The sequence below is a fragment of the Epinephelus moara genome, chromosome 14, assembly GCF_006386435.1.
Source record: "Epinephelus moara isolate mb chromosome 14, YSFRI_EMoa_1.0, whole genome shotgun sequence".
NCBI lineage: Eukaryota > Metazoa > Chordata > Actinopteri > Perciformes > Serranidae > Epinephelus > Epinephelus moara.
In genome coordinates, this window is record NC_065519.1 from 23,769,344 (window position 1) to 23,797,001 (window position 27,658).

General features: G+C 43.0%; 1 protein-coding gene across 2 annotated transcripts; it reads left to right on the forward strand.

The window, feature by feature from the left end:
* The first annotated feature begins 1,667 nt into the window (after positions 1-1,667).
* On the forward strand, positions 1,668-27,315 carry eif2ak4 (eukaryotic translation initiation factor 2 alpha kinase 4). 2 transcript variants are annotated; one of them, XM_050061513.1, is made up of 39 exons: positions 1,668-2,073; positions 2,203-2,318; positions 4,837-4,939; positions 5,024-5,197; positions 5,646-5,726; positions 5,822-5,973; positions 6,048-6,148; positions 6,228-6,385; positions 6,472-7,010; positions 7,525-7,640; positions 8,000-8,154; positions 8,249-8,682; positions 8,761-8,836; positions 8,915-9,004; positions 9,087-9,209; positions 9,433-9,537; positions 9,663-9,726; positions 9,821-9,900; positions 9,999-10,100; positions 10,184-10,234; positions 10,332-10,568; positions 11,191-11,266; positions 11,621-11,742; positions 12,036-12,085; positions 12,394-12,562; positions 13,167-13,283; positions 13,430-13,495; positions 13,602-13,772; positions 13,855-13,989; positions 14,154-14,261; positions 14,658-14,786; positions 19,272-19,358; positions 19,946-20,058; positions 20,152-20,207; positions 20,580-20,683; positions 21,719-21,787; positions 22,642-22,686; positions 23,567-23,682; positions 26,873-27,315. In XM_050061513.1, exons 1-39 carry the CDS (start codon positions 1,939-1,941, stop codon positions 26,928-26,930), a joined length of 4,983 nt encoding a protein of 1,660 aa, XP_049917470.1. In that variant the 5' UTR covers positions 1,668-1,938; the 3' UTR covers positions 26,931-27,315. The 2 variants fall into 2 exon arrangements, with proteins under 2 accessions (XP_049917470.1, XP_049917471.1); XM_050061514.1 differs by having other exon boundaries at positions 10,335-10,568.
* The last annotated feature ends 343 nt before the right edge of the window (positions 27,316-27,658 follow it).

Genomic DNA, 27,658 nt, shown 5'->3' on the forward strand with positions numbered 1-27,658 from the left:
CTTCTTCTGCTGATGGATTTAGGACACTCCTCACCCACACAGGAAGCTGTCACCACCTGTTTGCATCTGTGCTCTGAAATCAAGAAAGAAACAGACAGTTTAGGCTCAATGAAAGAAAACTTCTTAAAGTAAAAAAAATACTTAGTTTATTACACTGAATACAATATGTGTGGCGGTTGCAAACTGTTTATCTCCTGGATAATACAATGCAGTGTGTCAGACAAACTTACTGAATATTTCTTTGTATTAGAGACATTAACACAATATTTCACATATAATTTAGAAATCTGACAATGTATGACAACCTATTTAAATTTAAAAAAAAAAAACAGTGCAAACTATGATTTAGAGAAGTCAAGTCAAGTATGTCAGAATGATAGAGTGCTGTTCATTGTTATGGAAAAGCTTGATGAGGCCACAAACAATACAGTCATTGAAAAACTTCACTGAGAATGCATTGCACAATATCAAAATAAAAATATGATGTGACGAGGTCATTTCACAACCCTTAGACTATTCTAAAGGTAAACTATCTTTGTTTACCAATGTATCCTCCTCCCTCTATAATGCACAGACATTGATCTGCCATTTTGTGAATACTTCAGACCATGCCTAACACCCTTTGTAAATATGGAGAAGTTTATTCCTTCAGAGGCATAAGGTAGTTACAACGGGCCCCAGTGCACGCTATTATGACGGGCCCTAAGGCACACTAGTTACTTGTTATATGCCTTAACTCGCTACTATAAAATCTTATCAACACATGATCAAATAGAGACTTGAGATTGGATAACACCAACATACATATTACCCAGAAATCATCATCACATATATTTATATATGGAAAAAATTATAAGAAGAAATAAGGGATTATTAATCGAATAGTATAGTTTTATAGTTTGTGTAGAGTGAGCATATATTTTATAACATATTTTGTGATAAATGCTACTACCTTTTCAAAGGCATATATAGCAAATGGCAAATGGAGTTTTTCTTTGAACACAGGCATATTTCTGAGGTAGCAATCTAAATTACTCACAAGGACCTGTATTCTGCCTAACTTATAGTTAGAGGGCCCACTCTCTCTATGGGCCCCCTCACTCCATGGGCCCCAGAGCAATCGCCCTGCATGCACTGTTTGTATTTACGCTCCTGCACATAATGTATCCCCTCTGTGTAATGCAAAAATGATTCCCTAATTAAATATTTAATTTTGTATCATTCAGATCATGCTTATAGGCTACTTGTTAAGAGAGGTGTGGACTCCAGTCACAAATTTCATGATTTCAGAATTGACAAGACTAAAAAAAAAAAGACTTGCATTTCAAAAATACACATTTTGAAAATAATTCATTCTTTAAAATGTAATATATTACTGCTCTGTTGTTAACCTATCATTACATTTAGTGAGGAGGACATTATGACTTGTTTAGGACTCGAAATTCAATGTTCAGGACTTGAGACTTAACTTGGGACTTGTGTGCAAAGACTTGAGACTTAACTGTGACTTGTAAAACAATGACTTGGTCCCAAATCCGCTTGTGAATATAGAGAAGTTAATTATTTCCTGTACATTCTGTTCCCAGCATCAGCTCAGGAGAACTACTGCCCCCTACAGGCCATTGCACGCAGAACAACGTGATGACGTTTCACCTGCGACGCCGCCTGCGACAGCCATGCGCCACTTGGCAGCATAGCTGCTTCAGCCTGCCGTGCTGTCGCCTGTGATAAGTGATAAGTTAGCGACTGCGTAGTGCTTAATGGCAGCTCTGTGAATACCTGCTAAAGTTTGGAGGTAACAAAGTGACAGAGGAGCGGAGGAGGAGGGCGGTGAGTGCAGCGGAGAGCCGAGCGGAGCCTCTTCTTCCTCCTTCTTCCTCCTGACGGCTGTGCGTGTGTGACAGGACAGGAGCACTGCCATGTAGCCGAGGCAGAAGAATGAGCGGTCAGCACACTCCAGCAGCAGCAGAGGGGACAGACGACTACACGGTCCAACAGGAAAATGAGCTGGAGGCTCTCGCGTCCATCTTTGGAGATGACTTCCAGGATCTGCGGAGCAACGACCCGTGGAAGGTAGCTAGAGGTGTTAGCTGAATGCATAGCCTGTAGGTAGTGATGGGGAAGTTGACACGTTATCACTGTTAGCTGCAGTGATCCGAGGTGAGCACATCATCAGTGAGGGTGTGCTGGCTGTGTTTTCAGGTTAAAAGGCCTCCAGAGGTGCACCTCTGCCTGCGGCCCAACGGGCTGAACAATGGACAGGAGTGCTACGTGACTGTGGACTTGCAGGTCAAATGCCCACCGACATACCCAGACGCGTGAGTACTGACCTCTGACCTTTGTCATGTTTTCACTGTTCCCATTATTCCCACTGCACTACAGGGTGTCCATACACATAGTGAGCAGCTGCTCTAAAAAAGTGAGGGAAGTCTCTTTCCACCATGCAACTCCTGTCTCTAAATGATCTTTTGCAATGTAAACTATGTCTATAGGACACTTATTCATTGTCTGTCCACATACTGAGACATCCTGGACTCTACTGGTCAGAGAAATGCATGTTTAGGACACCTTTATCTTATTCTTAAGCTCTCTAAATAACTGCATACTTTAATTTTTTGGTAACCCTAAATTATTTTTTATTTGTAAGATGAGGCGGTGCAGAAAAAACGTGGGCACTTATCTTACTTCTTAAAAAACAACTCCAAAAAACATAAATAAGCAAAAGATATTTATCTGAATGTGGGATTATAACTTGTGACTGATGACACAGCACTTAGATTGTATCAGACGGAAATGCCTCTGGCAACCTTGTTTCTGCCAACAAAACAACTCTTAATTAGTTTTGTTTAGATTTTTTTTCTTATAAATATATACACAGTATCATACTATAAAATATTGTTTTTGCACAGTGCAGGTATCGATGCTGTATTACTTGTATTATTTCTGACCGTTGCACTTTGTTTTTGATGCAACAAAGAAGATAAAAACAGCAACTTTGATGCACAAAAATGGCACATCTTATGGCATTGGCAAGCTTATTTTTTTTTTATTTATTCCCAGTTATAGTCCCCAAATAGTGTCCTGTGCTTTTGGATACTGAGGTTTTTGAAAGCTGAGAGTGTCTTGTGTCAAAGCATGTGACTGTGAACTCAATAAAGTACCCCTCATGCTTGGAGCAAAAATTGTTTTCTTGTGTATTCAAAACAGAGTTGCGACTAAGAGTTATCTAAATCCAACACAATGTAATAATGGCCAAAGCCATTAAATCCCCCAGAAGAAAAAGGCATTAAAAAAGGAAAAAAAACAGTCTAAGAGCACCTGTCATAGGAGACCGAAAATGTATCTGCAGCACTGTTAATGCGACTGTGAAGTGCCAAAGCTGCACTGAGTGTGTGGTCAGATTCAAAATCTTGTCTGCTTGTTCTTTGATCAGATAGTTCCAGATTTAAATCAAAATGTTTGCTTATTTTAAAGGATTTACTCAGGCAAAGGTCTTGTACAGAACCTTGGGCTGCATCGATAGACTAGAAAGCAATAATGTGCTGTCACAGGCCCTTTCTGCCTCCACCTCCACCTCCACCTCCACCTCTCTCTCTCTCGGTCTGTCTTTTTTTAGCATTGTCTGCTCTGTATATTTCCACATTACCGGTTTCTTCCATGCCCGCCCACTACAGTGTGTCTGATACCGTACAAGCTAGAAATCAGAGTTATAAAAACAGCTTGTAATGTGTTGAATGTCAGAGATATGACCTGGATTGACTCACTGATTTTGGATCTAATGTCTGACCAATAGGAACTAGCACATGACCACACTATATGCAGTACAGCTTTAAGGGAATAGGACAAGACGCTAGAAGTGCGGCCAAGGAAATTTACCACATCACAAAAATGGAGGGAAAATTGCTGGAAAAGGTATTTTACTACACCCTCTTAGAAATCCCACTATGTGAAGAACCCCTGTTTGCTGGAGACACTGTGGAAACCAAAATGCAAATGTCTTCTGGGACTGCCCTGTTATTAAAGACTATTGGAGAGGGACACACAAAGCCCTGCAAGATATTTTCAAGAAAGTATGTTTATATTTTTTGGGTGTATACCCCAAGAATGGCTGAAAAGAGACAGATGGCTGATGATATACTGCTGGAGGCTGGAAAAAGACTCCTACCAGGACATGGCTGTCACAGGAGAGCCCAACTTGAAATGGATGGATGGACATTACAATGGACATTTAGAAAATGGAGAAGATAGCACCATATGTGAACCATAAATTAGAACAATTTTACTCCATCGGCCTGATTTTATTTTATTTATTTATTTATTTTATTAATTAATTAATTATTTATTTATTTATTTTTAACAAATTATTGATTATATTGTAATAAAAAAATATTCTTTTTTTTTTTTTAATTTAATTTTTATTTTTTCTGTCTGTGTGTCTGTGTGTGAAAAGACTGCTGTGGGATCTGTGATAAACATGAATGCCTGATGTATACGGTGTATGTTTAATGTTAAATGCCAATTTAAAAAGTGAATTACAAAAAAGGACTCTCACAACTAAGTGATTATCAAGATTTGTCCACTGACTAATAACTAACTAAAAACATTTTTATCCTCATGAGCCCACATGACTTGGGAAATGGAAATGTTGAGAAAGACGCTGCATATTTCTCTACAGGCCAAACTGCGGCTTTTTAACATTCCAGGAAAACTGCCCTGTGCGCCTGATGGTAATCCAGGCACAATCAGAGCAAAAATCCTCTGAGTTTTAAAAGTCATCTCACTGTTTTTACCAGTGATCCTTCACTCTTGGTAACTCACATGTTGTGACACCTACAGGCCCCCGGAGCTGGAGCTGAATAATGCCAAAGGTCTGTCAAATGAAAACCTCCAAAACCTCCAGAGTGAACTCACCAAGCTGGCAGCAGCTCGATGTGGGGAGGTGAGCATACACACACACACACACACACACACAGATACAAGTACATACACAGATTGCTTCTAACCTACCTACCTGTCCACCTAGGTGATGATTTATGAGCTGGCAGACTATATCCAGGGCTTCCTGAGCGAGCACAACAAGCCCCCTTCGAGCTCCTTCCACGAGGAGATGCTGAAGAACCAGCGGAGGCAGCAGGAGAAGCGAGCCCAGGAGGAGCAGCAGAAGATGGACCAGCGGCGCAAGCAGGAGGAGGAGATGGTGAGAAGGAGAGACGTTCATGCTGGATTAGTTTTATCTGGGGTTTTGCACTAATGTTATTTCTAAGTGATTTGTCCGGCCCATTCATGAAGGATCTTAAATGTCCTCTTGTGGGAGCTGTAATGTTAATCCTATCTGTTCTGTGTAATTGAAACTAAATAATTACAGCTAATACTGTGAACAAGAAGCAGAAAACCCATCAGCTAATTAATAGATGATAATTGTATATACCAGAGTCGCCAGAAATTCTACACTTTAATGTAACTACACACAGAAGATGTCTGAGTTTTGGGAATGATACAGGGTAGTTTTTTTTTTCTTGCCTGACCTGTAAAGATTTGACAAACTATGCACCCTTTTGGTATTTCCTTAAATAACCAAACCTTAAACAACTGACATAAGCTCTAGTTAAATGGGGTGTTTACTGAAGTATTTTTCATTCATGTAGGAAAAAGAGATCATGGCTGAAATCCAAAGACGAGAGGAGGAGAAACGAGAGGAAAGGAGAAGAAAGGAGATAGCCAAACAGGTGTCTGTAAAACATACACAGTTTATATTATATTGCCTGCAAATCAACATAAATGGAGTTGTAATTGAACATCTGTGTGGTTTCTATATTCACAGGAGCGACTTGAGAGTATGGAGCAGCCAGTCCTTGCTAACGCCTCCCCGCTAGGCAGGAGCCCACCCAGCCCAGGTGGAGCTACTCCTGAATTGATAGAAGCCAAGAGAGCAGCTATTAACCGCCGTCGGACTACCTCGAATACACGCCACAGGTAGATGGCAAACCAAATGCATTTTGTGTTAAAGAAACTTGTAACAAAGCTTAAAGTTGCATCTGTTTTCCCAGACGTGACACCGTTAATGAAGACAACCCTCGCTCACAGGAGCTCCTTCATTTCAACAGCAGCACTTTTGGAGAACTTGCTGTCCACAGAGGGAAAAGTTTAGGTGAGAGCTGACGCATAAGTCGCTTATTTCACCCAAGTACCCTCTTTGTATGCTTACATCTGTGTTCATGTTGTAACAGGAGAAAGCGAAAGGCTGCGGCGTAATGTTTATTACGGATTTGAGGCAAACTCAGGAGACTTTGTCGTGGTCTACGAGTGGTCGCTGCGCTGGAACAAGAAGAAGAGCAAGTTCTTCACCAGCCAGGAGAAAGGGAGGATTGAGAACTGCAAAAAGCAGGCAAGTAGACAAGGAAGCAAGTTTTATCATTGAGAATGTAGTGATTAAGTAATGTAATTGACTTCTGAAATACCATTCCTGTGTAGATCCACGGGGCAGAAAATGAGTTCAACTCCCTCCTGCGGCTGGATCACCCAAACTTGGTGCACTACATGGCGCTGAGCTCCACAGAGAAGGAGGACTGCCTCGTGGTTAACGTGCTGGTGGAGCATGTGGCCGGCATCAACCTGACCCAAAGCCTCACTGCCCACACTCCGGTCCCTCTGGATAAACTGTGGCACTACACGGCCCAGCTGCTGGCCGCCCTCGACTACCTTCACTCAAACTCTGTGGTGCACAAACAGCTGGGGGCCTCCAGCGTGCTGGTGGACTCCGAGGGCAACATCCGACTGACTGATTACAGCTTATCGAAGAGGTTTGCCGACATCTGCAAAGAGGACATTTTTGAGCAAGCCCACGTGCGTTTCTCAGAGGACACGGTGATGCCGACCAAAACGGGCAAGAAAGGGGACGTGTGGAACTTGGGGCTGATGCTGCTGGGTCTGAGTCAGGGGAAGGAGGTGAAGGAGTATCCAGTGACGGTGCCAGCCAGCCTGCCTGCTGACTTTCAGGATTTCCTCCACAAGTATGTATGGATGGATACCTCACCATGTACCAGTGTTTCAGCCCATCTACTAACAATCATGTGCTGCATGCTCTCCATTAGTGCTGACAGTCTTCCAGAGCTTACTGTTTACTTACCACCATTTAAATTTACCATTTGTTTTGTTTTAACATTAGTCCAGACCCCCAAAATATTTAATTTGCTGCATTGTAAGACCGAGAAAAGCAGAATATTAAATGATCACTCAGTTCATTTTCTCAATTTGATCGATTAACCGACTTATAGCTGCAGCTCTACACTGAGACATATAATGCCTTAAACTTAAGAGAGTTTCATGTCTCTGTGAGTTGATTTTCATGCTGTACAGTGATGAAGGGAAATCAGTGACTGCCATTTGGATTATACAGACTGTTTCTTTGTTTCTGGTGCTGTATATCTGTTCTGTGCTGTCAGCAGAGCACCAGCACACTGTGGACTTGTGCCATAGCCTAGATTGTTCTTGTCTTTCATACTGTACACTGTGTATTTGTCATAGGTGTGTGTGCCTGAATGATGCTGAACGCTGGACAGCCCAACAGCTTTTGGACCACTCCTTCCTCAAGCCTCCATCACCTAAAAACCTGCCACACCACCAGGAAACAAGCCCAGAAGGTGATATATACGTCCATATGCAGTGTGGAAATGAGGGGGATGAAATATTAGGAACACTTTTGAAAGTTGAGGACAACAAAGTCACAAAGTGCAACCAAAGAATCCTAAAATTCAGTCAGCGAGCAATTCATTTTGAGGACCATATAATTTTCTAGTGCAGTGGTTCCCAACTGGTGGGTCACAGTCCAGAAGTTGGTCCTGGGTCTGTTCTGAATGGACCACATGTGACTCTAAACCATGTTACGTTTGTAAAAATGACATTTTATTTTGAAGTACAGTAAATTGATAAATGAGAAAGATCATCTCCAGCAAGACAGTACAATAGTTCGTCAAGTTTGGTTTGTTTTTTGTCATCTCAGATCCTGCGGTGGACTTCCCATCATCAGTCATCCCACGCAGCCACATCCTCAATGCTCCCTTCAGCACCGGGGTGCAGAGGCAGTTTTCTAGATACTTCAATGAGTTTGAAGAACTCCAGCTTCTTGGAAAAGGAGCCTTTGGTGCTGTAATTAAGGTGGGCTCTTTAGCCTTATCAGGAGATGGTGTTACAGTGGCAAAAAAGTTGGCTGTGATTTCTTTATGTCCTCTTTTTCACTTTCCTTCTCCAGGTTCAGAATAACCTTGATGGTTGCTACTATGCTGTAAAGCGCATCCAGGTCAACCCGGCCAGTAAACAGTTCAGACGCATCAAAGGCGAGGTGACGCTGCTCTCCCGCCTCAACCATGAGAATATAGTCCGCTACTACAACGCGTGGATTGAGCGGCACGAGACGCCCCCTGGAGGGGTGCTGAGCAACACTGACAGCTCTGAGCCTTTTAGCTCCCCTGACAAGCCTCCTCAGCGCAAAGAGCCTCCGCGGAGCATCAACGAGCTGGGACTCGCCGATAACGTGGAGGACATTGCGCCGCCTCCGGCTCTGTCCAGCTCGGTGGAGTGGTCCACCTCCATCGAGAAATCCTCCAGTGCCAAATGTGGCGGACAGCAGTCAAGCGATGAAGAGGATGATGATGAGGAAGAAGATGTGTTTGGCGCTTCTTTTTTGTAAGTATTTTTTTTAGAGGCAGTAAGTCCAGCAAGACTTTCACTATCTTCACTATCTTTTTTTTTTTTTGCTTCCAGGCCATCGGATAGTGACTCAAGTAGTGACATCATTTTCGACAATGGCGACGATGAAAGCACAGACGAGATGTCACAGGTTTGAATATTTACACTACATCATTCATTCACTCATTAGTGTTTGTCAGAGCAACAAACATGATGTTTCCTCTCGCAGGGTGAGCCAAGCAAAAGGCCCGTGATTGACATGACGGAGAGCACGGACTCAGATCGACCCCCCCTTATAGCACATTACTTGTACATACAAGTAAGCCTCACCTCCGCGCTCCATTTCTTTACCACTAGAGATCTCTGCCTCACAGCTAAAGCATGTCTTCTGCTCCCGACAGATGGAATACTGTGAAAAGAGCACTTTAAGAGACACGATAGATCAGAGCCTGCACCGAGACCAGACTCGCTTGTGGAGACTCTTCAGGGAAATACTGGATGGCCTCGCTTACATCCACGAGCAGGTGTTCAGTCTGTGTGTGCTTATGTGTTTAAGTGTCCACCCTTCGTTAAAGATCATAAGCCTATTTGCCACGGAAGTGTCTGATTACCGCAAGGATCACACTAAGAAATCCAAGCCATGTGCTTCTCATACTTAAATATAACATAAATGTTAACAAGGAGGATGCCATGTTTTCAATTACCCATGAACCAGCAGAGCTCTTCATCTATCCTCCGCTCTTTCAGGGTATGATTCACAGGGACTTGAAGCCCGTCAACATCTTCCTCGACTCGCAGGACCACGTGAAGATTGGGGACTTTGGCCTGGCCACGGACCATCCTGCTAATGTGGTACGCATTAAACCTAATGTGGTATTCATTTAACAGGCTGCACTGTGGCTGCTTGTGCATATTTAATGCATAATTCCATTGATGAAGACATTATGCACTTCAGGAGATACTCTTATCTCTCTCAGGCTGCAGGTAAATTTGAAGTGGAAGATGGCGGCTCAGCAGTGATGCCCAAACCGGACCCGACAGGTGCAGAAAGTTTAAACACATTAACACAGTGTACTGAGTTTTGTCTGATATTTTCGTTCTTCCCTGACACTGCTTTTGTGTCACTGCTCTGCAGGTAACATGACAGGCATGGTTGGCACTGCACTTTACGTCAGCCCGGAGGTTCAAGGGAACACCAAAGCCACCTACAACCAAGTAAGATGTCAGATTTTTATTGAAAAATAGATTTAATTAAAGCTTGTGCAGCTGCTTCCTCGTGACTTTTGTTATTCATCTTTTCTCTCTGTTCTCAGAAAGTCGACCTGTTCAGCTTGGGCATCATCCTCTTTGAGATGTCCTATCGGCCCATGACCACGGGGGCCGAGCGCATCTCTGTCCTGAGCCAGCTGCGTGTGGTACGTCCATGTTCAGAAGAGAGCAATCCATGTAGGTAATTGAAACTGGCTTTTTACTGACCTCGTCTCTCTCCACGCTGCAGGAGCCCATGATCTTCCCTGAGGACTTTAATGCGTATGAGCAAGGAACACAGGTCAGGATGCTGCAGCATTTTGATATGAGTCTTTTCCCTCTCTGTTCTAAAGTTAACACTAGAATGGTTCTCTGTCATTCGTCTTCGTGTCTGTCAGAAGAAGGTGATTGAGTGGCTGTTGAACCACGACCCGGCACTGCGGCCCACTGCCCAGGAGCTGCTGAAGAGCGAACTGCTGCCTCCGCCGCAGATGGAGGAGTCGGAGCTGCATGAGGTGCTGCAGCACACCATGGCCAACATCAACGGCAAGGCATACCGCACCATGGTGGGCCAGCTGTTTGCCCAGAACACCTCTCCGGTCATGGACTACACCTATGACATAGATCTACACAAGGTGAGGCTGCTGCTGGAGTTGAGTTGGTTCAAGTGTTTGCATTTATTTAAACAAAGCACATGTGGTGTTTAAAGTAGTAAAAATATTAGACATACTTTGTACAAGACCAGAGGGAAGGTCATGTGTCTGACATTTGAACATTTAGGGAATTTATGAGTCATATGAGAGTTTGTAAACAGATGTTTTAATATAGTTTGCTGTTGTTAGACACCCCCACCCTACGACTCCAATTCATCGAGAATTTTGTCCATGTTTAGATCTGTAGTTCATCATGGAGGCATGCAAGGAAAGCTACGTTTTCTTCATAAATTCTATTTCACACAGGATGAGTAATTGATACACAAATGGTCATTTGGGGAACAAAGTGGTCCTTTAAGACTTATGTGTTTTGGGTATGTTGTAAATGTAAGTGTAAAGCTACAGTAAAAAGTTGGCTCATATACTAAGCAAGTAGTTCCTCATTCTTCCTGAAGATGTCACTGCAGACATATGAATAGCAGCCCCAACCCCTCAGTGCTCCTTCACTCATCTGCTCTGTATATTCGACCAGCAGAAGGCCTGTTAGTGCTTAATCGATGTCTCCAGATCCCTAACAGAGGCTGTTTGTTTGGTCTCCCTCCAGGGCAGCTTCAGCTTCAGCAGTGCCAAATTGCAGCAGCATGTGTATGAAACAATCACCAGGATCTTCAAGAAGCACGGTGAGTACACTACACTACACTACACCACCTGGCCTGTTTGGTGTGTGCGTGTGAACGCGAGCCTTTGTTGACACTCCACTGCAAACCACTTGGACTCCTGACCCTGCTGTAAGCCCTGTTTTCAGGACCCCGACATCTGCTCCAGTGAGTGGCAGCTAAACAATAAGCACACTGTTGGGCAGCGCAGATTCTGTGCAGGTGCGGGTGTTATTTCTGCGCACGCCGCTGATGATGTCCAGCTGTACTTATTTGTTTACGCTCAGTTCGTCTCGGCTCGCATGCATCATCTCTTTTAGGGCGAGGGTTGTGTTGTCTTATGCAGATGTAGCAGTAATACACCATGTTTGTTTTCAGGTGCGGTGCGTCTCCAGACTCCGCTGCTCCTCCCCAGAAACAGGAAGCTGTACGAAGGCAGCGAGCTGGCCTGCTTCATGGACCACAGCGGAATGCTGGTTACACTGCCCTATGACCTTCGCGTGAGCCCAACACACGCACACACTTTACACGTGCAGGCGTGCATGTCCGTGCTTGCACACAAACACTAATTACACAAGTATTTGCATTAGCACATGCAAACACACACACACACACCCACAAACACACACAGTGTGAGGCTGCAATCAGCAGCCGCCTTAAGATCCTGCTACCTCAGGAAACCCTGAGGACTAAATGGTTGTTTCCACACTGTGATTGATTACAGCCTGTTATGCACTGACTTCACTGTCATTACGCGGGGCACCTAATGTCTCGCCTCTCTTTTTTACTTTAGATGGCGTTTTCAAGGTTCATCGCTCGCAATAATATAACTCACCTGAAGAGGTAAAGTTTAATGATTTAACACATTGTTATAATGATTTTAAAAAAGCTCTACTCAAAATGATGACAGGGTTTGCTGCATATATGGAAATCACATACTGTTGCAACAAAATTATGAAGGTGGAGAAAATTTTTGAAACAATGATTGTATTTTTGTTCCATAATAAGTCAAATCAACATCAAATTAAACTGTTTCGCTAATTCAGAAAGCCTTATCACAAGTAATGCTGGTGCTTTTGAGTCTACATGAAAACTGACATCCCTGTTGAGAATAAACAAATGTGTCTGTGTCCCTCTCACTCCTTCTCAAGGTACAGCATTGAACGCGTATTCCGCCCCAGGAAGCTGGATCGCGCGCACCCGAGGGAGCTTCTGGAGTGTGCCTTTGACATCGTCACACCCGTCACAAACAGCCTTCTCCCTGATGCCGAGACTATTTACACCATCTCTGAGATAATCCAGGAGTTCCCCGTGCTTCAGGTCACGCACATGAACTGTATTTTAAATGATCCAGTGCGCTGCTGCCTTGTCTCGATTCACATTCAGAGCATTTTTTCGAGTGGTTGGATGCATCATTGTTCCTTATTTTCCTACGGATGCCATCATGACAACCTGTCCTGTCGTTGTTTTTTCCCTTTTCACTTCCCCGCTCACATTCCCAACATACCAAAGTATGTGTAAGCCTGACAGATTTACACTGTATTTATTATTTGTATAGTGAATCTGGTATGCGCAGCTCGGTCCACTTCCTTCCCTGCCTCCCAGTACAATCCATTTCCTGTCCACATAACCCAGTGCTGCGTCAGTCTCCAGTCGCAGCTCTCCTTGCACGCTTCTTGAACCCGGTCACCTCAGGGTCTGGCCTCTGGTTCATCCCTCATAGATCCTGTTTCTGATCCCCTCCACCACCCTGCTCTTTGTGTGAAAGCTTTTAAGAATACGTGAGTCAGGCAGAATGAGAGGGCAGCCGGACACAACAGTCATTATTCACTCAGGCGCTCATTGTGCAGCAGTGCTCTTGGTTTTGACTGTAATTGCAGCTGAGAGGGTTAAAGGTGTGCTTGTGTGTGTTTTGTGACCGCAGGAAAGGAACTATAACATTTACCTGAACCACACCAGCTTGTTGAAGGCCATCCTTCTCCACAGCGGAGTCCCTGAGGACAAACTGAGCCAGGCCTCAATGATACTGTGTGACGCCATGGTCAGTGCAGGTCACACATGCATCACAGATGTTGTTCACATTGCGTGACTGTTGCTGATATGCTGGTATGAACATAAGTAATAGTTTTCTTCCCAAAAATAGCAGTGGTAACATTCCTATGGCCCCTTTTTTTCCGTTTGCCCCAGAGCGAGAAGCTGACCAAACGTGAGGTGGAGGCAAAGTTCTGCAACTTTTCCCTGTCAACCAACAGCGTAAGTGTCCGCTGGGTGCACTAACCTCCTGTAAAAACAATCAGTCCCGCTGCAGCACACTTGCTCTCACTCGTAAACACTGAGATCCCTCCTCTGTTGCGTACAGTTGCAGACGCTGTACAAGTACATAGAGCAGAAGGGGAGTCTGCAGGACCTGGCGCCACTGCTGACATCCCTCACCAAACAGAAGACCGCCGTCACCCAGCTGGCTAAGCAGGGCCTCAAGGACCTGGAGGAGCTCACAGTGCTGCTGTGTAGACTGGGAGTTAAACTGCAGGTGATTTGGATTCTGGGTGAATGAATGTTTAAAGAATTGTGTATGTTTCCCCCCCTTTAACCCAGTTTTATCCTCTCTATAGGTGGTGGTTAACTTAGGCTTGGTGTACAAGGTGCAGCATCACTCTGGGGTCATTTTCCAGTTTGTGGCTTTCATTAGGAAACGCAAACGAACTGTGCCGGACATAGTGGCTGCTGGAGGACGCTACGACCACTTGGTAGGTTTTACTGCCGTTCATCCACATTTTTGCATGTATGTGAGCCACATTTCTTCCATCTCAACCACAGCTCTTGTGTCTGTACCCCATTAACTCCATATGAAGCGGTGCTGGTGCTGCAGTCTACGTGGTACCTTTATGTGCTTTGCTCTCTGTGCTGCTAGATCCTGGAGTTTCGTGGGCCAGCGTCCACAGTGCCAGTACGTTCTGCGGTGGGGGCCAGTGTGGCCTTGGACAAAGTCTGTGCTGCTATGGCCAACATGGAGGAGCCAGTGAGACACACACACACACACACATACACACACTTAGACAGACGCACAGACACAGTGGGATCTGACATTCCTAATCATTGTAATGAAGGAGCAGCAGACAGCTACATATTTAATGATGCCTTATTACAGCAGTCGGCCGCCACACAGCCACTTTTAGAAACATGTTAATAACTATGATCACTGTGGCTCTTGACGCCATGGAGATATTTTTGGAAGTGCATTGTTTTCCATATTTCATAATGTGTAATGATTTGCTTAGAGAACTGCATGTAGGTGTGAAGACGGAGAAGGGCAATGAAATGACTCATTTTATAACAAAGAAGTTATTTTAGCACAGTTTACTGCAACTTTCAGTTTTTGACAGTTTCTACATTCTCTGTTTTTTCTCTGTATCAGCCACCAGTGAGCTCCTGTGATGCTCTGGTGGTCCCAGTGGGACATTCTTCAATGTCCAGAGCCATCAATGTCATCCAGAAGCTGTGGAGCACAGGCGTCTCTGCAGACATCGCCTATGATGTCTCCCAGGTGAGCGGCCTGCCTGATAGACCTGCCCTTTTTAGACCTTTATAATTGTCCATGTTTCTGGACGGTTCTGGTAATCCACGGTTTCAGACTGTGGAATGATTTGACTGTGCACACATCCCAACCTTAACAAGACGGCCATATAGTCACTCCTCACGAACACAAGCAGTGACTCTGCTCTGCAGCTGCAGGAACAGGACAGCACCTCACATTCCCACCAACACACCAGTCCTTATGCACCATAAAGCACACACCTCCTTCCCTTCTCTCGCCATAGTCCTCTGCTCTGTCAGATCGGCATATAGGAAAGGAGTCACAAGGTTAAATGGCACAGTCCAGGATTTAGCCAAGTTTTTGGTGAACCAAAGGACATTAAGTTCCTGATATCCCGTAGGAAACTGAGCAGCACAGAGGTCATCCAGTTTGTTTTCAAACACCTTTACAATGGGTAGCTGGTTGCTAGTTCAGCTGGTGTCCATTCTTCTCCATGTTTCCTCGATGTTTATGATGTTTACATTTGAAAACATCAACATTTTTAGTTGGCAGGAGGAGAGTTTACAGAGTGTTGAGTTATTGTCCTCATCCTGATGAGTAACCTGAAGCCACGTTCTACCAAGCCAACTACAAAAAGCACCACCAAAACATGCAAAATTGTACAAATTAAGTGAAGCTGAAACAGACGGTTGGAATCGTCCACACCTATCAAATCAAATTCAATTTGAAGGTGCTCTGCGGAGTTTTTTTGTAATCATAGTTAGGCTTACATTCTGTTTTATTTGCCAAAATGCATTGTGCGAATCCTTGAAGCCTTACAGAAGTGTAGAGCTTATTTCCTTCCACATACAGCATTAGATTAGATTAGATTAGATTAGAAAGTCTTTATTGTCCCCGAGGGGCAATTTGATTTGCAGCAGTAGACAACCAAATTCACACCATAAAAACAGTACAATACATACAGTAGATTTAGTAGCATTTACAAATATTTTTTAACATTTTGAAACCCACATCGATGTTTGCTTGCTAGTAGTCGTCTTCTTCCCTTCTTCTACTTGTGCATTTGTTGGCACATCGCCACCACCTGGAGTTCAGTGGGATAGTGTGAAACCATTGGTAGGAATGGGTAGCCTGTCAACTGTGTAGACATGAAATGCTGCACCTTAGCGCTTCAAATGGTCAAAAACTCCACGTAGCACCTTTAAGGTTTGGTGTGTAGGATCTAGGGTGATATGTTGGCTGAAATGGAATCTTATATTCATAACTTTGTTCTCCTTAGTGCACAATCACCTTAAACTAAGCATTATGTTTTTGTTACCTTAGAATGGCCCGTTTATGTCTACATACGGAGCAGGTCCTCTTCCATGAAGTCTGCCATGTTGTTTCTACAGTCGGCCAGAGTGGGCAAACCAAACACTGGCTCAGGAGAAGTTTCAGTTGGTTGCAATCTTTAACCTCACCACTAGATGTCACTAAATCCTACACTAGACCTTTGGTGTCAAGTGGATTCAATGAGAAATGTCTTCAGTTGTGATCTGCCAGTTGAAAAAGCACATTAGGGGTTGGAACTGGTCTGCAGTGAAACTTTTAAACTATGAACATACACTTTGCCTGCATTTATAAATGACAAAAATGACATCTTTTTCACATATATCAAGTTAAGCATGAGAACCAAATATGCCATAAAGTTTTGTAAGCTTCTCATATGTTTTTTGTCAAGAAAATATTGAATTGAAAATAACAAAGTGTCAACAGTCAACATGAAAAGTAGCAATAGTGTTGTAAAAATGCACAACAAACATTCAGCATAACAGACCTAATCACGCCAGAGCTATTAAGGCTCAACCCTGAATATATCTCAGCTAAAGGAAACAGAGTGGACTTTTGATTAAGTCACTCCCTTATTGTTGCTTCCGGACCTGCAAAAGGAAGGAATCTGCAGAGAGGACGTAGCTACAGCAGCACTGTACATGGAGTAGTTCAAGCAGAAGGATTTCATTTAGTGTCCATCCACTAATAACTATGTAAGTGAGACCTCGTGTTTGTTGTTAAACAAGCACTCGACTACCTTTCTGACCTTGTAGATCCATGAATAGGAAGTAGCCTTTGTGTAAAATGTTTCATTTCCCTCATGTCCTGTAGTAACTTCATCCTCCCTACAGAGGGCAACACGTGACTTCCGTTCTTGAGGGAAAAAAGCCCCTAATCTGTCAGCAACAGACTTATCGTGACGGCATCAGAAATAGTAAACATCCCGGAGAATGAGCTGCACTTTGTGGTTTCACTTGAAAGAGGCTCACAGGCCATATTGGGATAATACAGTGTGGGGTCATTTCTGCAATAATCAACTCAGTCATCTGTTAGACAAGCTGCCAATAAACTTTTATGATTAGCTCTTGTTCGGGGGGAAACAGTCACGCTGAGATCAGTCCCTTCAAAGTGAAGTTATTTATCTTCTGGTCCAGCACTCCGCATGCCATAGCGCTGTCACATTCTTCATGTTTATGTGACAAACTGATCTCAGCCTTGTGTTTGTGTGTTGGTGTAAACGCCCTCCCTGGCATACTGCTGCACTCACATTTAAATACTCCTTGTGTCTTTTTCCTCCTTTTACTCCTAACAACCTATTGTTTTAACTTTCCACTTGTGCAGTGGACAAGTGTTTGCTTTTAATGGTCGTCATTGTCTTTTGTACTGGCACAGGACATAAGTGATTGGCCACCTTCGTTTCCCCTTACAAGTCCTTAGAAGCATTTAAGAAAGGTTGGCTGAAAACAAGCGGCATCATGTCCAAACTGTCGACAGTGTGTGTGTGTGTGTGTATTTGTTGATTATGTATGCAGTTGGTGCCTTGAGCAGTGGCGAGATGCTGAGAACACCTAGTTCGGACCTCCTCGCCCATCCCTCCCCCCTCGCTAGACTTTTGTTAACACCTTTCACATGCTGGCCTCTTAACAGGCCCGAATCTGCAGCTTTAATTCGTCCTCAGGAGGCGGTTCCACTCTTTTAGCTTTTATTAGCCAAATATGGCAAACCCCTTCCACATGCGGTCAGCTTAGGCGCATGGCCGAGAGCCGCCCACCGTCCCCTCAGGCGATGGTTTACCTTTGACTTAATTTGTTCTGTCAATGAGAAAGCTGTAAGAAAAGAGGAAGTGCTAGTGCTTACGTGATGACGAGACAAACTGACACATGCACATAAACACACTTGTGGTACACAGAAGGGTTTGTACTGCACCACAGTTAGCCCGTCCAGCCAAGCAGCCAGATGAAACTCTCTGGCTGAATTAATTGGGCTGACATATACATATACATGCATACAAACTGTCATGGTTGAATGCTTTACCTGAATACACTTTGGTTTGGGTTGTGGCTCCCAGCACGTCACACACCCACACTCTGGTTCCAAGCAAAACTCAAACTGTAGGAGAATTTTTGAAGCCGCGAGTCCAGTGTTCCCCGAGAACGAGCTTTTTCCTACCTAAACGTCAAACTTGACTTACGATTCTTTTAGTAATGAATGGAAGAAAACACGCAACCGCCTTCTGGCCGCCATCCTCAAGCCCCAGCACTCACTACGTTTTCATGCACGAAATATTATTTTTTCTTCCCTTATTCTGAAAAAAGATAACAATTCTAGTAAGCTGTTTACATGGCTAATGAAAATTAATATTCCACCAATAATCCCGTTGATATACAGCCATGCATACTCGCTTGTTATTTTGCTTCTTTGCTTAAAAATAGGACTTTGTCAGAGTCCTAACGATGGCAGACTTGTTGGACTTTACAAACACAGCCTCCCTCTTTCATTCCTTCAGCCACCTTGAAAAGGTTGGTGGTGCGATATTTGGGCCTATCCAGAAAACCATTGGTACCCAGGTCTTTATAATATATATAAAAGTAGGTGTGTTTGTTCTTCTGACCAGAAACATGGGCTTTTCTTTCGGGCATGCATCGCTACTCCAGCCTTGCAAACTGTTGGGGAGTGTGTTTGTTTGCAATATAGTCAATGCACCGAGCTGACTGTAAACAGACAAGAGGCTGTGTGTTGCAAACTGCGGTAAAAAACCCCAATTGAGACGCTGTATATATGTTAAAAGAATGCTATTGAAACCTAAATCATACCGGCATATCCCACGTCTCATTCGGAAAATGCTAAATTCAGAAAAAAGCCTTATTTGGAATATCTAAACAGAACATGCTGTTTACATGACCCGTATCAAATTTAGAATACTGTCATATTGGGAATAATAGTGGAATATTAATGTGCATGTAAACGCAGCCAGTGAAACATGAGGAAAGGTCATTACTGAGCCGCTGCAACAAGAGCTCTAGCAGTGAATGGCTCACATGTGCAGTATGTTGTGAAAATGATTGTTCTCAGATATTGTCAATCATTTTTATGTCCTTGTAGTTCAGCCGAGTTGCACCCTTTAAATCACCACTTGCATTGTGCACGTGCATAATTCAGCCTGTTGTCATTTTGTGTGTTTAGTCTCAGGAGACGTTGATGGAGCACTGCAGGCTGGCCGGCATCAACTGCATGGCCCTGGTCTCGGACAAGGAGGGGAACTATGTGAAGGTAAACCAGCCTTACCGTGCAGCAAAGCATTGTGCAGCGTTTTCCAATAGGGCTGCACAATATATCATTTTTTAAATCGTTATCATGATATAAAATTGTGTGATAAACACATTTTGAAAAACTGCAATATTGCACTCAGGGATTTTTTTGGGTTTGTTGCCGTTAGGTGCCATTTGTTCAATAAAATAATGTTGGAGATAATTTCCTTTCATTCTTTTAGTGTAACAAGCAGTTTGTTGTGTTTTAGCAGTGTACTGAAAACAGAAAGGCAGAGCTGAGTACTCTTTAATATCTGTTTATTACTTCTTATTAATATTGTTATCGCAGCATTCAGTGTTATCGCATGTCTTGTATTTTTCTCATATCCTGCAGCCCAGTCTTATCGGGAAGTCCATTGACGCCTGAAATCATTAGACCGTAATACATTTTGAGAAAGCAATGTCTTTTTTTCTTTTCTTTTTTTTTTACACACACGAGAGCAGCTCTTCTGTGAGTAGCATCGCAGCTCGTGATTCTTTTCAAACTGTTTTGATAAGAGAGAATTATGGGAACATTGTATACATGTTAAAGCCATTTGCACTCCTCAGGTCAAGTCCTTCGAGAAGGACAGACAGTCTGAGAAACGGATTCAAGAGTCGGACTTGGTGGACCACATCATTCAGAAATGTCGGACCAAATTCTCCGAGGAGAGAAACATCAGGTAAAGACATTCTGGTTTAATGTGCGGCTCAGATGTCTGAATGATGTAAGAGGGGGGGTGTTCTTATATAATGTTGTCTTTGTGCCCCTGCAGAGAAATCTCTGAGAGCATGTCTCAGAACCCTAAAGGATCACTGCTCAACACCACAGGTCTGATATCACCACTTATTCTTTATAGTCACACCTCTGTTTTCATACAGTTGTGCTGCATTAAAAGTGTTAAATCATTTAACAAAATATTGTGATCAATGTGGCATCTGCACAGTATGACTGATCCCAGTGTTGCCAACTGATTTGTTACTCATAGCACTGTACAATTAGTGCAATAGAAGAAGAAGTGTAACATTCCACCTTCTGGCATGCACACAGGTAGCATCAAACTGTTAATTAAATTGTATTAGTCAAACAAAGGTAGTTTTCACTTTTGTCTCATTAGATGGTGTAAATGTGAGATTAAGGTGTGACTAATTAGTGTCTCATGATTGGAACAAATGTGGAAATGGTTCTTTTGTCTGTCTGTAGGTTTATCAGAGCAGCATGGGAGCAGCGGCATCATGAACATGAATGTGAACGTCATCAGCCCGGAAAAAGTTTCTGCCAGTGCGAGACGACGCTACGAGACTCATGTTGGTGACACACACACACTTCATTCTTCAGTTTGCTCTCTAAAGTGCAGCTTAAAATTGAATTCAAACTCAAGTAGGTTTTTAAAAAAATTAAAGTGCTTTTATTGTCATGGCATGGTCATGTTAGACTTTAAAAAAAAAACGGCTGATGCCATTCGGCATCAAGCCTCCCTAATGAAGGATGCTGAAATGCATCTGAGTTTGTATGTAACTCTTAAATGACCATGCCGTGACAAAAAAACCATTTCAACTGTTTAAAAATAGACAGCATGGGATTTTTTTTTAGTAATTTTTGTGTCAGTGTGTATCCTCATCTAAAGAGCACAGCAAACATATATAAAGAGGTTGTCTCCTCATAACTGCGCTCGCCTTTATTTGAAACCACGAAAGCTTTGATGCAGGATATACAGTGTTTGTGCATTCTGCATACATCTTAAGTGTGTTCACCCATTCATATTAAAGCAGTGCAGTGTCATATCCATGAAAAGACCAGTTCTTGACTTCCATTGTCCACTGACCCACACCAACAGTAGTCTCTCCGTCATGTATTCGCTTCCTCTTTGCATCTCTGCGTGCTTGTCTTAAACTTCGGAGCATTTACTTAATGGACTTGCACTTGTATAGCGCATTTCTAATCTTCCGACCACTTAAAGCACTTTCACACTACATTTCACATTCACCCATTCACACGCTGGTGGCCGAGGCTACCATATAAGGTGCCACACACTCACACAGCCATCGGGAGCAATTTGGGGTTCATTTCCTTGAGCCGGGGATCAAACCGCTCATCTTCCGATTGGTGGACTACCTGCTTTACCTTCTCAGCCACAGCCGCCCCATACTGTCCTTGTCTTTAACAATACGGCGCTGGTAACTGTAGACCAGGACATTGGTTTGCCTATAAAAGGAGTGCACATGATGATTTTCTTCCTGCCAGTTCATTCTGATCATGGGAACAACTAATATTTACGTCCACCCTTCTCCATTTATTTATTTCTTGCTTTGTTTCTCTTCAACTCTTTCTCTCTCTCACAGATCCAGACCAGATTACAGACTCTCGGTAGCAATTTGCAGAACAGGAGCAATGACATTGAAGTCCTAGCAGTAAGTCATTTGTTTGTTTACCCCTTTATCCCTCCCAATCCCAGCTCCCCTTTTCTGCTCTCCCACCTTATCTATTGAATTCATGTGTGAAATCACAGAGTGAGAAAGGGGGCCTTTGATAGCTAAAACCGCAAACATCACTGGGAGCAGCCCTTTTATAGTGATTTGCCTGACGCTAAAATCCCCTGCTGGAGGTTAAGATGGCTGTGAATCCATTCCAGTCGCTACAGAACAATGAACACTAAACAGAAGGCAGTCACCGTGTCATTTCGGGGGGACGCAAATGGCTGCCATATTGAGTTTATTTGTGGTTGCGTTGTAGATTTATGGCCAGATATTCTCAAAGTAAATCATCCCTGCTTGTCTTATTTACCATGTCGCCGCATATTCCAAATACATTTGTCACCCCTGTTGGGGTCTGGATTGCATCAGCGACGCAACAGTAAATACAAGTTATTGAAACATAATCACCTTGATTCCGGTAAGCAGTTGCGAGAGGCCTATAAGTCTTCATTGCTGCATGTCAGCAGCCGCTTGTCTATCAGTCTGAGTGGAACACAGCACTACTCATTTTCCAATGATAAATCCAGGAGGCCATTAGGCCCTTCCTGTAAAAGGGACATGGAGTGCTTTCAGGCCTGGCGAGGGCATTGTGCAAGTGGAATTATAAGTAATTTACTGATGTCAGAGCGAACTGGATTATCTTGTGTTGAAAGAATTACACAAGCTATCGGGCAGCGGGTGCAACGCTTGATATTTTTAGCTCGATTATGGATATGTTTGTGGGATTGTTGCGACGTGAGATAAGGCTCCATTGTGTCTTTGTGTAACCTTGCTTGTTTTGTATCCCACAGGTGGACCTGCTGAAGGAAACACTGATCAACTTCCTGTCCCTGGAGGTTGGTTCCCTAACAGCTTCATCAAGACCTTTGCAGAGTTAATAAAAGGCCTCATCCTTGATGAATAGTGGGACGGGTTGAGGGAAGTGGAAAGAACGGCCAATAGAGGTCAAGATCGCAGACAGGAAGAGGGGATCCCGTCTGCTTCCTTACAGTCCTGATGAGGAGCGGAGTGAGGGAACACCCCTGGCTTTTTCCAACGCTTAACAGTCTAACTTGCACGCCGTTAACTAGGCTCACATATGGGGCAGACACACACTACAGTTAACAAAACGCATACTTGAGAGGTGTTAATATTCACATTCCAAACTCCTGACCAAAGCTGCACTCGTAAAAACCTCAGAGCAGAGATTTAAAAAAAACAACTTAAATTATATTGTGCTAAGAAACATGAAGAAAGCTGAAAAAAAGCTCTTAACACCACTGTTATATAAGCACAAGCCTCCACTCCATAAATGAATGGGCCACCTATACAGTGAGTCGGCCCCTTACAGCACATGTGTCAAAGAAAACACGTTGAGTATATAAAAGGCATGACAATACACAGTGGGTATAGCCAGGCGTGCAGGAAAGGCCTGTTTTAAATATGGCAAATTACCCCAAGTCACACAAGGAGCCAAGGAAATCTATAAACCCTCTGTAGCTTTGTGACTCCACTGCCCCGCTACACTTGACATGCAAAAATATACTCCCAGGCTGCACATATGAAACCCCATTTATTCCTCCAAAATGCCATCTAGTTCACGAGCAAGGAGAAAAGGTTGAGTTGGATAGTCTCTGCAATTTTTTACCTTTGTTTGATGTCAGTGATTTTGTCACCTAGCTGCCATGTTCCCATTTTGTTGCATTAAACTCTCTCTCTTTCTTTCCTTCTCTCCAGTTTGATAGCGAAGAGCAGTTCAACAGCAGCGTGAAGACTCTGCTGTCTCGTCTCCCCAAGCAGCGCTACCTGAAGTCCATCTGCGAAGAGATACACCATTTCAAAATTACAAAAAAGTGAGTAGGGTGCCTCTGCACGTTTGTGTAGTCCTGAATTGTTGAGTTCCTTGTGTCGTTATCATCAAAGCAAAACAAATTGTCGCAGATCTTTTTATGTTTCCTGCCAGCGAATGTGCGTTTCTCAGGAAAGGGAAGGCCAAACCCACCACAGTCTGCCTCTGATTGGCTAGTACTTGTTAAGCCAAGTTCAGACCAAAGATTCGCAAGGAGACGAGTTGAAACAGGCAACTACTTGCAATGCGACGTTCTGTAGGGTTCCAGGGTGTCTGCGGGGTCTTAAAAAGTATTAAAAGTTGATAAATCAAATGTTGGAAAATTAAGGCCCTTAAAAGGTATTAAAAAGTCTTAATCACGATTTTATGAAGTATTAAATTTTCTTGGCATTCAAGCTTTGACAAAAAGTATCCATGAATGTATAATTTATTTTCCTCCTCGCGACTATTACAAACAACGATGTGTAGGTAGGCACATTCGGACTGCCACTCAGGGCCGTGTGCGTACCTGTGCGACATCACGCGACGGCGCACGTCCAGGCACCAAACAGAAGAGCAAAAGACAATAAAAAATCCTTCTCATCTTATCTGAGTTCTGTTGTATGTTTGTGCTCCATAGATTTAATTGCAAACTACAACTGTTTAGTAAGTTAAAGATGCGTTGTTGCTAACGACAGCTTGAAGTGGCGATGAGGTCTTAAGGTTTTTTTGGGAAGGTCTTAAAAAAGTCTTAAAAAGGTATTGAAATTAACCTCAGGATTCTTGCATATACCCTGGGTTCTAAAAACCTGCAGGTTCACACCAATGCAACTAGATGAGATGGTGTATCATCTCTATGCAACAACTCTCTGTACCTCTGTTCTGATTTCCAGCTTTTCAGGTTTATTTTGTGGCTGAATCTAATTTGTAGCTTCTTAAAATATGAAGGAGGATAGATGGATTATAAGCAGATTGGCTGTAGAGACAGGTAACGTTCCAAAACCGCTTCATCTCGTCCTGAATCTTTGGTCTTAATTGGGCTTTACCTTCGTTGGCTGGGTTGGTTATACCAAGTGGAAACAGGCTCACATTATACCAACCAATGAGATATTTTAAACAGGGCCAACATTACTTTTGAATCATTTAATTGAATAATATTTAGATGAATGTGAAACTGTTTTTAAACTTCATTTGTACATGCACAGCCTTGTCTTGAGTGTCAAAATGTTTTCATTGAACTCCCCCCCCCCCTTAAAAGAAAAGAAACAGCAGGAACTTTACACTGTACAGACATTTTCCGAGCAAACCGTCACAGACGTCTCGTCTCAGCAGGAGTCCTTTTGGAAGATGAGCCACAGACCCCACAGTCTCCCCTTTCTGCTGACCCCCACAGGTTTCTATCCACTACCGACTTATTTTTAATAAAATGAAACCCGAGGCAAACAGAGGAATACATTAAAGACCACTTAAAAAGGCAGACTTCCTTTTACGGGCAGCTGCCACTCCAAAGCTCCGACCAAGCCCACACACTCCAGGTGTAACAGTGACAGTCAGTCCTTCAAAGGGAGCTGTAATACGGATAACTACTGCTTTGCAGAACATCAAATCCTCAGCTGATCCCATTTCCTGAGGTGAAATCTGGAGGATTTGCCTTGTTTGGTCTTCTGATGTCTGTCTCTTAACACCCAAGTTGATTGACATAGACTGCAGCTTGAGGAGGGGGCGGGTTAACTTCATCCATTGCTGTGGTTGTGGATGGAGCGGTTAATATTCCCAAGCTTCCCAGCAGAACGTTTTTTTTTTTTTCAAAGCCAAGGCTAAATCCTCAGTGTTTGAGCTTCTAGTGTTGTGACGCTTGTGAATGCCCATAGAGAGCAACCCTGTGAGGGATTCAGAGGATTTACTCTTTCATGAATGAGATGGCAACGAAAAAAAAGAAAGAAATCAAAGCTTCTCTTTCTGGCTTCCCGTCCGCCTCTTCAGAGCAGTTGGTTTTAATTTCCTGTCTCTGCTGTGTGTTTGATTTGCCATTTAGGGGGGAAAAAAGTCTCTACTGATAAATGAGCATCACAGAGGCAACAATGGATATATTCAGCATGTGTTTGTTTAGTTGTTTTCTTCCAACGTGGGACGCAGGCAACCGACGCCAGATGAGTGGGCTAAAGGTCTCGTGCAGTCACCTGGCTGCAGCAACACCACAAACTAAACTTATCCCAAGGGCTTCGCAATCACTGAGCTTTCCTTTCAGCCAGCACTACTGTTGGCACGACCTGTATGTAGGACGTTTATATCCAATGCTCTTCACACGGCTACAATAAACTACTGTTTATTTTCATTGCCGATTAATTTGTCGATTATTTTCTCAAGTAATCGATTAATTGTTTGGTCCATAAAATGGTGAAAAATGTCGATCAGTGTTTACCAAAGCCCAAAATGACGTCCCCAAATGTCTTGTTTTGTCCATGACCCAAAGATATTTTGACATTTTTTTTCCTTAAAGAATGATTCAAACTAATTAATCGATTATCAGATTAGTTGACAACTTAACCCTAAATTGTTGCAGCTCTGCGGAACTCAACATGCTCACAATGACAACGATAGCTTGTTGATGTAAAGCAGGTGTTTACTGTGTTCATCTTAATTTAGCGTGTTAGCATGCTAATTTGCTAATTAGCTCTAAACACAGTACAGCTGAGGCTGATGGGAATGTATTGGCATGTATTTGGCATGTATTTGGTCACAATAATATAATCGTATTGGACAAGTTTGAATTTTGACCTGATGATGGCGCTACGTGAAAAGTGATGGGTTCATCAAACTGTTACAGTTCACACTGAGGGGAACATTAATGTCCCCTCAGGATGAATTAGATGTCGGCAATGTGGCTAACATCTGGAGAGGATCAATATTTTAAGCACTATTGAAACTAAGTGGAGTAATTTTGACTTTTTTTTTTTTTTGGTAATAACCGATTTTAATTTCTGCACTTATTTCTGGGACTTAGTTACTCTGGACACGGACTCTTGGCAGGGTTGAATCCTGTGTTATTTTACCCAGACTCACCTCTTTATCTCGAGCAATCTAAGCTCTTGGAAACCCTCCCGGCTGAATTTCATGGCATTGTCCTGATTTTGAAATGTCCCATTTGGAAGGTCTCCACTATGTTTTTTAATATTCTTTCACGTCTCATAACTGACAGATGTGTCCTTTTGCAGGGTGGCTGTGGTGGTCTTGTACAGCTACAAGGACGACTACTACAAGATCCTCCTCTAAAGACCTGGGAGATGTACCCCTTAGCTCGAGACTCAGTGGACTCCCAGGGACTGTTTTCATGCTTGGACTTATAGAATCAGCTTGAAGAATGACAGACTCATAAAGTTTCTTTTTGGGAAACCGGAGCTCCAAAGACACACGTTTTTATTTACCATGTTGAATGGTAAATTGGTTAACCCAAAATAACTGTCACAAAACCTTCCAGTGTTTTGTGGTCTTTCTCAGACGAACCTGGACAAGAGGTTTACTTGACTTTACTGCCTTAATAGAAGCTGGAAGAGAAAGGGCTTTTTACTGAGGATTATGTGTCATGAAGGCAACAATTTTACATTTCTATTTAGCATCAGGATCAATAGGAGGAATAAATCACCTTTTCCCAACCGGAGCTGTGATTTTGTGTCTGTTATAATTCTACATGTGTATGTAAGTCACCCATTTTAAGCTTAGTGTTACCTCATAAGCTAATGCTTATCTTTATTTTAACTGATACTTAGAAATCCACAGGGTTCCTGCAGATCTTTAAAAAGTCTTAGAAGGCATTTCATTTATTCATCTAAAAATAAGGCCTTAATTGGTAGCGAAACATCTTAAATCAGTCTTTCAAAAGTCTCAAAAATGCTATGACATGGCAAATTGGGTTGTATGAATCATTTTGTTTGACATTGGGTATCAAATCTCAAAGTAACTGGTATCATTTATTTTAAAAAAGATAATTTACCTCTTGGTTT